This window comes from Sapajus apella, unplaced genomic scaffold (assembly GCF_009761245.1).
Source record: "Sapajus apella isolate SASKATOON/1434 unplaced genomic scaffold, GSC_monkey_1.0 scaffold2, whole genome shotgun sequence".
NCBI classification, from domain to species: Eukaryota; Metazoa; Chordata; class Mammalia; order Primates; family Cebidae; genus Sapajus; species Sapajus apella.
Genome location: NW_022436942.1, coordinates 21933710 through 21948527, shown reverse-complemented (window position 1 = coordinate 21948527; position 14818 = coordinate 21933710). Strand labels below are relative to the sequence as shown.

The 14818-nt window shown below is 45.6% G+C and overlaps 1 protein-coding gene across 4 annotated transcripts in view; it reads left to right on the top strand.

Moving 5' to 3' along the window:
* The window catches only part of NCKAP1L (NCK associated protein 1 like), a 42909-nt gene extending 30911 nt beyond the window's left edge, over nucleotides 1-11998 (top strand). For 2 of the 4 annotated variants that reach the window (XM_032291725.1, XM_032291747.1), the window contains 6 exons: nucleotides 269-349; nucleotides 3166-3259; nucleotides 4178-4294; nucleotides 5011-5120; nucleotides 6952-7041; nucleotides 10595-11998. In XM_032291725.1, coding sequence (XP_032147616.1) covers nucleotides 269-349; nucleotides 3166-3259; nucleotides 4178-4294; nucleotides 5011-5120; nucleotides 6952-7041; nucleotides 10595-10726 — 624 coding nt within the window. In that variant the 3' untranslated portion in view covers nucleotides 10727-11998. Of the gene's footprint in view, nucleotides 1-268; nucleotides 350-3165; nucleotides 3260-4177; nucleotides 4295-5010; nucleotides 5121-6191; nucleotides 6372-6951; nucleotides 7042-10594 lie in introns of those variants that run through there. The other 2 variants (XR_004272966.1, XM_032291739.1) reach the window with 2 other exon arrangements.
* Nucleotides 11999-14818: the final 2820 nt, after the last annotated feature.

Genomic DNA, 14818 nt, shown 5'->3' with positions numbered 1-14818 from the left:
ATATCCGTGACTCTGGGTTTGTATGAGGAGTTGTGGAAGGGGTTGGTTGGGCATTGAGAAGAGGGAGTGTAATTTGGCAGAGATCCTAGAAGGACCCTAGGAGTAAATGGGCTTAGAAAACCTAGAGGTATAAGGAGAGGGATAGCTTGGAAAGCTGGCGAGGTTCATCAGATCTATCTACGTTGTGTGATCCCCCCTTTTATTTCCACCTATTTTTGAAGGCACTGGTCATAGTCTTGTGGACTCATTTATCTTCTCTTTCCTCCAGGTTTTCTCCTCCCACTGCCCATTTCTTATGGGTCCCATTGAGTGCTTGAAGGAATTTGTCACTCCAGACACAGACATCAAGGTATGGGGGAGCGCAAAGTAGACTCTAATGAGGAAACTTTTGTTGTTGAAAAGGAGGTAGCTAGGATCTTGTAAGGAAGAGCAGATTCTGAAGAATACCACAGGGATAAGGGTGAGGGTTTGAATAGGAAAACTGGTCAGATGAATATTCTCGGAGAGAAAGAGCAGAGCTGGTGAAATGTGGGGGGATGGAGAGAAGCGGGAGGCTGGGAGACACTGTGGGGTTGGGGAGATATTACTGGAGGAGGAGGGGCAAGACCTAGGATAGTACCTGTAGGTTTTCACCTGACATGAGCACTGTGCATGTTAGATAAACTATGTGCAAACAAGTCCACTCTTCAGTCTTGAGGTTAGGTGCTGTAGAAAGATTTGTTCCTTTCATTCCCACCCACCTGCCTACCCTCAGTCTTTTCTTTTCTTAGCCTTTTCTTCCTTCCATCCTTAAGCTTTCTGGTTCCTCTATGTCTCAGACCCCCATTTACTACAGGAGATGGAGAGAGGAAGAAGGGCTTCTGCAGACAATATAAGTTAAACCATTTTCCACCCATCTCCCACCTTTGAGTCATCTTGTCTTTTGAATCATTTGGAACTAAGAAGTATGCTATGCAGGAAATACAGCTAAAGCCTAGGAATAGATCCTTTTTGCACAGGGCAGGAACCTTCTCTTGTAATTGATTCTTTTAATGGAGAGTGGTCTGTGATAAGAGGAAACTGGTTAGCAGGAAGAATTAAAGTTGTATGTTAAGAAAAGCTTCCTTACTTTGAGATCAACAGAGTTGTGAAACTTCCCCCTCTAGCTGCCTAAAATCATGAGGGTCAAGTGACTGTGGGGGCAATGAGGGGGCAGTGTTTCACTGGGATAGCTGCCCGTCTTGAAAAATCTTTGATTTCAAGCTGAGCCTGGGTTTCTGGCAGCTGCTGATGTTGGTCCAAATTCTCTAGGCTGTCAGGGGCTTGTCTAGCTGATAATCTCCCGGGTAGCTCCAATCTTTAGGCTCTGCCTGTCTGTGAAAATAAGCAGGTAGGGGCAGAGAGGGAGGATGGCCTGTCCATCAGAGATGCTGTTACTGCCTCAGAGGAGCTAGAATATTAGAAGAAGAAAAAATAAAATCCCTTCAGCCCTCCCTTTCTTCCTCCAGAAAACCTCATGAACCAGGTTCGTATCTCCTAGGTGATGGTTCCACAAACAGGTCATTTAGGTAGTAGGGGACTTAAATAAGGGCAGAGCAGAAGGTGGCAAAGATTTGGCTTCTGTGTCAGTACCACAGGCAAAGCGTGTGTATGTTGTTATGTCTGTGGGGTTCTTTTTTTTTTCTTGAGGCAGAGTCTCACTATGTCTCCCAGGCTGGAGTGTGATGGTGTGATCTCAGCTCACTGCAACCTCTGTCTCCTGGGTTCAGGCAATTCTGATGCATCAGCCTCCTGAGTAGCTGGAACTATAGGTGCATGCCACCACACCTGGCTAATTTTTGTTAAGACGGGGTTTCACCATGTTGGCCAGGCTTGTCTCCAACTCCTGGCCTCAAGTGATCCGCCCGCCTTGGCCTCCCAAAGTGCTGGGATTCAGCTGTGAGCCATCGCTCTGGCTAATCTGTGGGATTACTTGCATAAGATACTTAGTTGTCCAGTATTATAACAATTATCCTTGTTCTTTCAAAAAGCTTTCATTTTTTTTTTTAAATCTAAAATGGGGTCTAGGTACTTTAGTATGAGAGTGGGGGCTTAGGGCTATGTCCTGGGAACCTGATTGTAGGTACGATGACAGATTCAGGTATCAATCAATCAATATTTATTGAATGCCCTCTATGTGCTCAGCATTATGTTAAACACTAGAGATGATGAAGAGAAATGCAAAACTTCTGGCTTTAAGATAAAGGGAGAGGATGGAAAGGCATCACATTTTCTCTATTAGTCACTAGGGTTGATCACATGTGTGGTCTAATTTAATCTTCACAACATCTATATGAGGTAAATGCTATTATGCCAGTTTTATAGATGGGAAAATGAGGGATCAAAGATGTTAAGTAACTTTTAGCCAAGGTCACACACTTAAAAAGTGGTGTTGCTAGGACTTGAACCCAGATCTCTCTTACTTCAAAGCTTTTTTCTCCCTTCACTATGCCATGAAGTTTTAAAAAGCTATCCATTTGGTGAGATGAGGAGATGAGTCTCGCATTCTGTCTAAAAAGATAACTAACACCAGATGCTGTGTTATCAGTGCTGTCAGCAGTACCAACGTGAGGAGGGAAGGCTGGGTTTGGGCTGAAGTAATCAGGTAGGGCTTCACAGAGATGAGATCTAAGGGATGGGTGTGACATAGATATAAATAAAAAAGAGAAAAGGACCCTCAAAAGAGGGAAAGACCTGAACTAGAGTATGGGAGAGGAAGCTGTAGTACGGGGACAGTGAATACATTATCCTGGCAGCACCGAAAGAAGGAAGTATTTAGGAAAATGAAGCTGAAAAAGTAAATTTATATGATGGAGTGTCCTAAAGGGTTTTTTCCCCTGTAGGATAGGGAGAGCTATGACGGGAATATGTAGAAAAGATGATAATAAACCAGAAGTTTAGAATCTGTGATTAGCTGGGCACTGTGGCTCATGCCTGTAATCCCAGCACTTTGGGAGGCTGAGGTGGGAGGATTTCTTGAGCCCAGGAGTTTGAGACCAGCCTGGACATAATAGTGAGACTCTCTCTCTCGATAAAAGTATCTTTAAAAAAAATAAAATCTGTGATCCAGGAGTCCTGGCTCCGCACTCCTTCTGTCAAGCCCTATTCCTGTAAATCCTCCCTAGAATGTTGCTTTCTTCTCTCCAGGTGACCCTGAGTATCTTTGAGCTGGCATCTGCTGCAGGGGTGGGCTGTGACATTGACCCAGCCTTGGTGGCTGCCATTGCTAATCTGAAAGCTGGTAAGATTGGGGAAAGGGAGCAAGATTTCAGAAAGGAGGGCTTGGGCCTTATTTCGGGTGGAAGAATGTCAATGTCAAAGAAGCCTTTATTTGAGATTATGGATTCAGAGGAGATAAGCTGGGAGCAAAGGAAGGACCCTAACCTCCAGAAAATACTTACATAAGCAACGTAGATTTATCCTTAGGTTCCAACTAGTGGATCTGCCAATCAGCTAAAAAGCACTAAGTGAGAGTCTATTTGGTGCTCAGCAAGTGCTCACAGGCATTTACAATCTGGTTGGGAAAATAAGATTAACGCAAATAAAACAGTGAAAGAACAATACAAAATAGTGAGTTGTGTGGTATAGCACCGAAGCTCCCCATAGTGATTTTGTGCTTTTTCCCTCCACATAATCACCTTGACACTGTTTATTTCTTCCCATCTCACATTTGACTCTTATATTTTCCATTACACATTTCCTCTGATTACATTCATACTTATACACACTCAGAACAGAACGAACCAAGGGGCTAGGATTAAGTCCTTTCAGAATGGCCAGACTTACAGAATGATCAGACTTAACCCTCTTCTTCTGTCTTGGTGGGCGAGAATCTCTCCTCTTCTTCCTGCCTCTCCCCCCCATCAGGCAGCAGACAGGCATCCTAGGGTTGCACTGTGTGTCAGCAGAGCCTGTGGCTGAAAGTTCTGCCTTCTCACCAGAGAGGCCTCCAGGACTCAGGCCTCTCACTATAGGTGGATGCTAGTCCTGTTTCTTCAGGAAAATTAAGTAACAACTCGCCCATAGGGATTTGTAAAGCGTTTTCATAGATGTTTTCTCATTGGATCCTCACAATTCTGTGAAGTAGGACCCCCGTAACAGTTAATTCCTGTTTGTTGACCTTGTTCACTTTTCCTCTTTTCTTTTTCCCTCTCACCAGATACTTCATCTCCTGAGGAGGAATATAAAGTGGCCTGCCTGCTCTTGATCTTTCTGGCAGTTTCCCTCCCACTCCTTGCCACTGATCCTTCTTCCTTTTATAGTATTGAGAAGGATGGTAAGTAAGGGGTAGGTTTGAGAGACCAGTGCTATTCAAGTTAGTGTCTTGGGGTAGAGACAGGAGACATTGGAATATATAGACAGAGACACTGGAATATATAGTCTTCTGATTCACGTATAAAGTTCTATTTCAAAAAGCACTTGAAGGCTGGGCATGGTGGCTCATGCCTGTAATCCTAGCACTTTGGGAGGCCAAGGTGAGGTGGGCAGATCACTTCCATGAGTTCGAAACTAGCCTAGGCAATGTGGTGAAACCCTGTCTCTACAAAAAATAAACTAGCCAGGCATGGTGGCCTGTATGTAATCCCAGCTACTTGGGAGGCTAAGATGGGAGGATGGCTTGAACCCAAGAGGTCAAGGCTGCTGTGAGCCATGATTGTGCCACTGCACTCCAGCATGGTGACAGAGCGAGAACTTGTCTAAAAAAAAAAAAAAAAAGAAGAAAACACCCCCTACGTGAACACACACACACACACACACCCACACACACACACACACACACACCTCTGAGAATGGACTATGCATAAAATTCGATTTCAATAAGATTTCATAGGAATATCCTGCCTCTAATCCCAAAATGCCTTCTCATCCTTTTAGTGTCAAATACTGGTGGCTCAGCCTGAAAACGTGAAAACTTACCAGTTTGGGTCATCCTGGAGTGGCTTACTTTGTCATTTCCTTTGTTTCTCTCCACCTATATCAATAACAACCTAGGTTACAACAACAATATTCATTGCTTGACCAAAGCCATCATCCAGGTGTCTGCTGCCCTCTTCACGCTCTACAACAAGAACATTGAAACTCACCTCAAGGAATTTTTGGTGGTGAGTGGGTCTTGGTTATAAAAATTTGAAGATTGCAAAGGGCTGGAATTGGTTTGACTTAACTCTGTAGACAATTATTGTTGAACAGGATTTTGAGTCTAACTTCTCACCTAATTCATTCAGTAAAGAGTGAGAAGCTACTATATGAAAGGCAAGAGTTTCTTCTAAATTTCCTAACAGCTGGTGTTTCAGCCTCTGCTTGAATATTTGGAAAGATCATTGGACAAAGAGTCAGAAAATCTGAGTTCTAGTTTTGGATCTGCCATGAAGTAGTTGTGTGACCTCGGAAGTACCAAGCTTTTGGGGCCTCAGTTTTCTCATATATAAAACAGGGAGATTAAACTGAATCCATGAATTCAGATTAAACCGAATCCATGCACCTTGGTGTGCATCAGAATATCCTGGGGTGCTTGTTAAAATACTGACTCCTGATTTTTACATCAGACCTACTGGGTTAGAATATTGTAGGGTGAGTCTAGGCCTCTGTTTTTAAGGCCTCTGGGAGATCAGGTGCTCATTAAAGTTGTAGAGACACTGAGTTTTATAATCTCTAAGGCCCTTTCTAACTCTGTGTGGACAACTAGTCAATGACTACTTCTCAAACTTTAAAGTAAATCAGAATCACCTGGAGAATTTCTAACTTAGTAGATTAAGGTGGGGCTGAATATGTGCATTTCTGTTCCCAGGTAATCTTGACGGTGCTTGTCTTGGGATCTCACTAGAACCAATAGTCTAGATTTCTAGGGACTGGAACTTAGAAGTAGGCAGCAGATTCCACTGTAGATCATGTCCAATTTCTTTGAAAAATATTGCCAAAAATTTTAGCCAACATTTGACTCCCTGTAACTCTCACCATCGATCTTAGTTTTGCCTCTGGGAAAACTCAGAATAAATAGAATAGGCCCTAGAATTTTCCATTCTAAATCCTCCATGGTGGTATTTTGTTCATATACTTCTGATACATGGTTCATTCCCCTCCGCCTCCTTGAGCCTTCTCAGTAACCGAGAGCTTATTTCTTTGCAAAGTATGGTCCTGATGTAAGAACCAGGGCCTCATCTGTCTCCTTCTAGGAGGAAACACAGCAGATCACATTGTTCTCTCAGAAATTATTCCCTCGTCCTGAGAAGTACATGTCATGGATCATAAGCTTTGTTGGAGTTTCTCTGTTTAAGCTGAGGCACCCAACCAGATAGACCTGGCTCTGAGCATCTTAAATGCAAAGAGGATTCACACCAGATCTCTAAGAAGGGGTGAGAAGGGAATCTCCCCACCCTTGCTTTCCCTTTTATCCTCTTTGTTTGCTAAATGCAGGTCACCTGGGCCTAGAATACAATGAATTACATTTCTTCTTTTTTGATCTGTGGGGCATTGGGGGTGATGGAGTTGACAGCCATTTGGGAGTTGACAGGAAAATATCAAGAGCACTGTGTCTGAATCACAGGCCCAGCTCTGCCTCTAGTCAGATGGGGAGTCAGCTGTAAACAGCCTGATGACAGTGGTGTCTGGAGGCTGCCTGGGAAAAGAGAGGTTAATTTCCTGGCATACATCACCTGCCTTTGCTCTAGGTTGTTTCCCTGCCCCTTGTAATCCCTCCCCTAGCACTCCCTGGCAACCTGTTGTCTGCACTGAGAGCTCAATGAGATCCAGGCTGGCTTACAGGCAACGTGTTTCTCTGACACGTCGGAGATTTGCCACTTTCCACCCTGAGTCTTCAGTAACGTTCTAGCACTTCTTAACTCTCCTCCTTGATCTTTTCTTAACTTCCTGCAGCCTGAGGCTGTCTTATTCTGACCTCTATAAAAATCTGCTTTACAAATTCTTCCCTTACAGGTGGCCTCTGTCAGCCTCTTGCAGCTGGGCCAGGAGACTGACAAGCTTAAAACCAGAAATCGAGAATCCATTTCTCTGCTCATGCGCTTGGTATGTATCTTGTTTAAGTTGGTCTGAGAACAGGGAGCAGAGGGGCCAGAGGGAGACTCCTCTTTAGGGTCTTTGCATCCTTGTCGTTGTCCTCGCCCAAAAGCATCTGGTTAGCATTCTAAACTTGTCTATAATCCCAGAGTAGAGTCTTCAAGGACTTCTGCAAGGCAGGGCCTTCCTGGCCCTTAAGCTGGCTGGGCCCATGTCCTGCAATGTTCCGAGGCTGACCTGGTTGGGCAGCTGTGCCCCTTATTGGTTAATTACCTGTCCAGTACATGTTTGGTTTCACTTGACGATTTCCTACCACTGTATTTCTTGTCTTTAAGAGTCCTATGAAAAGAGCGCTGGATAACACAGAGCTGAACTTAGAGGTTGAGGGGTGGGGGCTCAGAGGAAGGAAAGGATTTTAGCTAAAAAGCTGTAAGGCAGGGAGCCTGGTGGGCCATGAATCGGGCAGCGCCTGCTGTCTCTTCTCCTTGCTTCCCAAGCTGTGGGCTTCTCTCTACTCTGGCAGAAAGTTTTGGGAACTCTGACTCAGTTAACTTTAAAAGCTTTTTTTCCTCGTGACCCTGTTTCCCTCTTCAACACTCTTACTCACTCTTTTGCTCTGATTCTCCAGGTTAGTAACACACTTAGATATGGACAGGAAGGACTCCTGCCCTGGATCCAGAGTTTAAAAGGACCTCCTTGGGCCTTCCTCTAGTAGAGTGTTCTGGGGCCCTCCTCTGGACAATGGGAACGGGGAGAGCCCATGTCCTACCTTGAGGCCCACACCAGAGATATCTGGGGCCCCAGAATAATTTGCTAAGCAGCTTCAACCCACTTGTAGGGCCTGTGTTAAACTTCTTCGTACTGAGGTGGACCGCGCTGCTGATGGACATACTTCTAGTGCCCAAGGGACGTATGGCTGGAGTCTAGACATGCAGATAGGGAAGTCTACGTGTGCACCCAAAATCCCTCTAACTGAGGGTGGGAGGAGAAGGGGGACTGGGCTGGAAGCTTGTTTCTTCCCTGTACCTTGTTCTGATGCAGAACTTGGAGGAGTCCAGAAATTTTTAATTCAAACCTGGGCGTCCAAAGCACTACAAAGGTACATTGTGAAGGTTGAAAGATAGAATATACTAGTTTGTTAGCTTGATTTCATTAGTCATATGATATGTGGACCTCCATTTATATTCTTGTCCCAGACCCAGAAATGCTGGGGGCTAGGGATTCCTGGGACTCCTTCCAGGTCTTCTTGAAATACACAGGCACTGAGTGGTAGTTATGCCTTAGTTTCTCCAGCTAGAAAAAGGCTTAGGCTGGGCTGGTTAAGGGTTATGATAGAGAGGAGAATGGACCTGGAGGTGGATGTGTTTGTGTGGGATGTGTGTGGTGAGGCAAGAGGGCAGAGGATGTGGATGAGGGCAGAGGGAGGGCAGATGCCAGTGGTGGGCTATGTGGGGCACAGTACATAGGGCAGCAGCATGGCCTTGGCAAGGCAATGAACCCTTCTGAGACTTTGGCTCTCCATCCATAAAAGTGGGTAATAATCCTTATGGTAGAGTGGTTAGAATTCATGAGCTATTATGTGTGAAAGTGACTAGCACATAGTAGATACCCAGTGAATGTTAGTTCCTGCTCTCTGCTGTTCATTTTAGGTTCTGGATGATTTTGGCATGACTTCATTTCCTTAGGTAGTTTTCACCCATCAGGTTGGAGGTGATTCTGTATTACACCCCCCCCCACCCCACCCCAGGCTTTCCTCCTTCTGTTTAGACCCCTTCCCACACCCCAAAATGTGGAAAGTGTTTGCCCCTTGTGGCCTTCCAATGAGGCCAACAGAGTGACAGGAACAGAGCTAGGATCAGGCACTTTTTGTTGGAGGGGAAAATAGAAGGACTCGCTGCTGCAAAGCAATTTAAATGCAAATGTCTCCACAGAGAAACTGGAAATGACTGAAGGCGGAGGAGCTGTATTCCGAGTTAACAGGCTACTCTTGTAGTCTCAAATTCTGGCCAGCACTTCCGTCCCTGGGGTCTTTCTGTTTTGGCTGTCAAGCCTGGGCCATGCCCACCCCTCAGTGTTGCCAGTCTGTTCCTGGCACAGGTTTCCTGGGGAAAGACATAGCTCTTACAGAATCATGGAATCCTAGATGCCAGAAGCAGACCAGATCCTGGCAACTAGTCCAGTACTTACAAGTTATAGATGAGGAAACTGAGGAATAGGGAGGGAAATCAAGGTCTCCCATAAATATATGGAGATTTGGGATGAGAACCCAAGTTTCTTGGCCATCACTCTAGGGCTGTTTTCACTCCCGTAAACTTCTGCCATTTGGGAGCCCTGTTATTTTCTTGTGCTTCATGGAGAATAGAAAGTCTTGGGCCAGTGGATTCTCTTGAAGGCATTATTCATTTCCCTGTACCTGTAGGTAGCATCTTGGAGAAGACAGCTCATCTCTTTCCTGGCTTAGGGTTTGAAAGTCTTGCCTAGCAAGAATTTTTTTGTTATTGAGCCTGTGATCAGGGCTCCAGTTTGCCAGCAGATTTCCCTTCCTTCAGCCTGCAGTTTCTGCTCTTTTGCAGCTGTTGCACGTGCATGTGTTTGAGGATAGGAAGATCTTACACATTTTAAAACTTGAAAGGACTTCAGAGAGAGAGAGACATGTTAGAGTAGATACGGTAGATTCTCTTTCCTTAGTGAATTTTCAGGACTTGGAGTACCAGATATATTGTGGAGAACCCATCTGTGTGAATTGCCAGAGGATATGGGACACCTCTCCAGAGTGTGTTTTTTAGTCTCATTACCTCTTGGATAAGGAAAGCACTGAAGGAAATACACCTTGCTCCTTCCTCAGGGATGGGGACCCTCCAGTCCAGCACGAGGCTAAGGCTGCTCTTCATGAACATGCCCTGTCCACCACCCCCCTCCCCCTCTTCACCCTCACCCCCACTCTTATTCTTATCCAGGCATCTTGATCTGTCTTCCTGCTTGGCTGTGGGGGCTGCTGGGATTACCACAGCATGCAGGTTTCTAATTAAACTAATTAATCATGCCTGCTCCTTTATGCAGCATCCTTACCGTTCTCCAAGCACTGTGCTGAGAGAGGGCGTAGACTGAGGCCCAACACAAGAGGACCCCTGCGAATTCCAGGCCTCTCTTCCTTGGCCTGCAGTGGTGTGTGTTTCTCTCGCTGCAAAGCATTGTAATTAGCACTTTTATACGTCTTTACCTGCATCTGTGTGCTGCCCACCCACGTGTGATTTAGTATCCTGAATGGGAGAGAATGGGGTTTACTGCCACTAGGGAAGAGGTTCTCTCCTGCCCTCTGCGTCTGTGCCCTTCACATAGTCCTGATGAGGGGGTCAGGGTCAATTATAATGGAGTTGAAGATGCCACATTGCCTTATTGGAGCCAAACCAGGTGAGGGAGGAAGAGGGGGGTGTGATTTGGAACCCTGTTCTCTTGTAACTCTCAGGGCCTCAGAGGGCCTGGGAATAATGCAAAAAGGAACAGCGTATCAGAGACAAATGCTCTACTTAAGGTTCTCATCTCTTGGCCGTGTCTCTTCCAGGTGGTGGAGGAGTCATCTTTTCTTACCCTGGACATGCTGGAGTCCTGTTTCCCTTATGTCCTGCTTCGAAATGCCTATCGGGAGGTATCCCGGGCCTTCCACCTAAACCGAGTGTCTGCCAGTACCCACTGAAGAGCCCTCTGGACCTTCCTCATCCCTTGCCATAGTGGAAGCTGTGGTCACTTTCTCAAGGGGTGGGGTCACTAAGGAGAGGGTCAGGAGCCAGAGCTGATGAACAGATCTGTGGAAGGATGATCCAGGGCTGAAAAATCGTAGAGCAGTGAGGCAGGCTGGAGGCATGGAGGATAGTTTATGGAAAAAGTTAGGGTGTGGGGCCACATGTGTGAAGTTTGCAATGAAAAAGGAGTAATGTACAAGTATATTTTCTATCTTCTGGTGACTTGAGCTTGAGCTCTGACAGGCATGGGCCTCTCCGACCTTCATCACTATTCTTAGGATAATGCTGGCGGGCAGAGATGATCAATCATCATGTTAAACCATAATGAGCTCATAATCCTCCCACTGGAGCTGCTGTTGTCTCCTGCACATTCATTAGGACCATTATCTTCTCTCTTCCTTTTTCAAATGTGTTCAGCAAACATTCAGCCTGCTCTTACTGCCCGCGAAGGAGCCCCTCTTTTCCTTTGTGGGGCTCTTTGAGGAGTCATTGGGTCTCTTCCTTTGCCCCCAGCTTGACTGCATTTCCACTGGGGCAAGGAGGTCATGCCCTTCAGAGATTTTCCCTGCCCACCTGCTCTACCACATTGCATGTAACAAGCTCTCTCATGCTTGAACCCCTCCTGCTTTGATATCTCCACAACCCGCAGCAGAAGGTCAGTTAGTCTAGGCCAACTCTAGGTCACACGACAGCTTATTGGACCAAACTCAGGTGGGTTTTCCCTCCCATACCATTTGGGGGTACTCTGTCTTCTATTGGGAGGACTCATTTAACCCCAAATCGTCTTGTCAGCCTGGGTACAGCTGTTGCTCCAGGCAGGGATTTCTCTTCTGGATCTTAAATTTCACAGACCTCATTAGGTTGTACGGCCCTGAGAGTGGGTATCCTTGAGGGAGTACAAGCTGCTTCAACTTAGCCCTTTTCTGCACTAATTAGAATTTCAAGTGTCACAGAGCCTGGGGCATTCAAGATAGCTCTGAACTAGGTTTAGTTAACTCCTTGGCGGGAAATATTGCCCCGCATGCATCACTTCTGTGTACCCACTGCCAGGGGGAACTGAAGAAACAGATCATATATGTCACAGGTCTAGAGTGGTTGGAATTGACAAATATAATTAGCTAGTTGATTAATTAGGGTCATGTTCATACTTTCATGATGAAAGGAAAGCAACTGTTGGTGTTCAGCAAAAGTCATTCAGTGCTCATTAAATGTATTTGATAGCTGTTTTGGGGTCTTGTACGTGTGTTTGCTTTTTATTTCTTGAGACCCAGGCTTGGTCAATACTTTCTTAACTTGGCACCCATAATCAACATACAAATTTTTCTTAGCAACAATTGTCTGCTCTTTAGGATGGAAGCAATAAAGAATCCCGCTTTGTGCATCAGCTAATCCTCCTTCCTTGCTATGGGAAGAAACTTATATTCTAAGGAATGATTCAGTGTGAGGCTTATGAGACTGAGAGTCAAGTTGATGAGGAAGAGAAGGCTCAGAAGTACCTGAACAACTACTCTCTATGCTTATATTTTTCTGCTTGAGGGGATAGAGACCCCTCCTTCATCTGCATGTAGAATTGCTTAAGAGGAGCCTCCTAGAGGACAGCAAGACAAGTTGCGGCAGGGGGATGCAGGGTAGACGGAATGCCTTTTTTTTTTTTTTAAATTAAAAATTTTATTGAGAGAGTAATCCATCTTCACTTGTAAGAAATAATACAGATAGGGCTGGATGAGGTGGCTCATGCCTGCAATCCCATCACTTTGTGAGGCAGAGGAGGGTGGATCATGAGGTCAAGAGATCCAGACTCTCCTGGCCAACATGGTGAAACCCGTCTCTACTAAAAATACAAAAATTAGCTGGGCGTGCTGGCACACGCCTGTAGTCCCAGCTACTCAGGAGGCTGAGGCAGGAGAATCGCTTGGACTTGGGAGGCGGAGGTTGCAATGAGCCTAGATTGTGCCACTGCACTGCAGCCTGGTGATAGAGGGAAACTCCGTCTCAGACAAAAAAAAAAAAAAAAAAAAAAGAATACAGTACAGAGAAATTCTGTGTACCTTTACACAGTTTCCCTGAATGGTAACATCTAGCAAAATTATATAGTACTCTGCCACAACCAGGATAACGGACATTAATATAAGCTACTGATCTTGTTCAGATTTCCTTCCCCAGTTTTACTTATGTTCATTTCTCTCTCTCTCTCTCTCTCTCTCTGTTTCTATATAGCTTTATTAAGTGTAGATTTGTGTATCTGTCACTACCGTCAAGATACAGAACAGGTTGGGTATGGCGGCTCATGCCTGTATTCCCAACACTTTGGGCGCCCAAGGCAGGTGGATCAACTGAGGTCAGGGGTTTGAGACAAGCCTGGCCAATACAGTGAAACCCTGTCTCTACTAAAAATACAAAAATTAGCTGGGCGTGGTGGCAGGTGCCTGTAGTCCCAGCTATTCAGGAGGCTGAGGCAGGACAATTGCTTGAACCTGGGAGGCAGAGGTTGCATTGAGCTGAGATTGCACCACTGTACTCCTGCCTGGCAACAGGGCGAGACTGTGTCTCAAAAATTAACAACAACAACACCAACAAAAAGATATGGAACAGTTCCATCACCACAGGGATCCCTCATATTGCTCTTTTACAACCATGCCCACTTCCGCTCCTGAAACCCCTTCCCCACCCCTAGCCCCTGGTAACACAGATATACTCTCTATTTCTAAAATTTTGTCATTTGATATATCTTTTCATAAACATATAATCATACACACACGTTTCTCTACCACTTACACTTTTTCAAAGTGCTTTTGCATCCTTATAGCAATTCTGCAAAGTAGCCAGGGAAGGCTTTCCTATTTCAGGTCAGAAAACAGATTTAGAAATATTAAATGACTTAATGAAGGTCACATGTTTAGCAGTAGAACTAGAACTGGGACCCAAGTCTGCTGTTCAGTCCCAGACCTTTTCTACCTACCTGATCTGATTCTTCACAAGGGAAGGCTTGGGTTTTAGAATCCAGAGACCTCAGAAGGAGCAAATTGGAGAAGGAGAGGGCATGATGGCCTTTACCACCTGAAGCAAAAAGTGAATGTCTAGGGGCGAACAGCGTTTCAGGCAATTTGCTTCCTTTACCAGGAGATTCTCTGTCCTCTTACAACCTGGGACACAATAAATGGTGAAATGCACTCACACGGTTGGAGGAAGAGTGTTCTTCCAGTCCTCCTCCCCACAGGGCCTCCTGCTTCTCCTATGTACCTGTCATCAAAGGAAATGAAGATGAATCCTTCTTCAGCCCCCACACCTCAATGGGTTGTCAATAAGTTGTGTTCCAGGTTGTATGTTTGCTTTACTTAGGCCCAAAGGAAATAAAGAATGGATGTCAGAAATTCTTACCCCAATGGTTTTGTCTTACAGGCACAGGGTAGCTTCTAGCCTCAGCATTTTCATTAATGCAGTGTTTTCATTAAAATCTCCATTAACTTGTTTGCAGCAGTGAGATGGAATTATCCCTCCCACAAGGCCTGGGGCAAGATACTTGCAGAGGTGCTCCCTTTTGTTTGGACGGTAGAAACACTGCCTTCCCTGCCATGGTGTTCAATCAAGTTGGCAGGTGGGTCAACTTCAAAGTGCAGAAGGGGCTGCGAGCCAGCCGTGTAGCTCACCCCTGTAATCGCTACACTTTGGGAGGCAGGCGGATCGCTTGAACTCAGGAGCTTGAGACCAGCCTGGGCAACAAGATGCAACCCCGTGTCTGCAAAAATACAGAAAATTAGCTGGGTGTGGTGCCTGTTGCCTGTAAACTCAGCACTTTGGGAGACGGAGGCCAGTAGGTCCCTTGAGCTCAGGAGTTTGAGACTAGCCTGGCCAACATGGCGAAACTCCGTCTCTACAAGAAAATACAAAAATTAGCTGGGCAGAGTGGCTCTCGCCTGTAGTCCCAGCTACTTGGAAGGCTGAGGTGGGATGATTGCTTGCATCCAGGAGGCAGAGGTTGCTGTGAGCCAAGATGGTGCCATTGCACTCCAGTCTGGGTGAAAGAGCGAGACCCTGTCTCCAAAAAA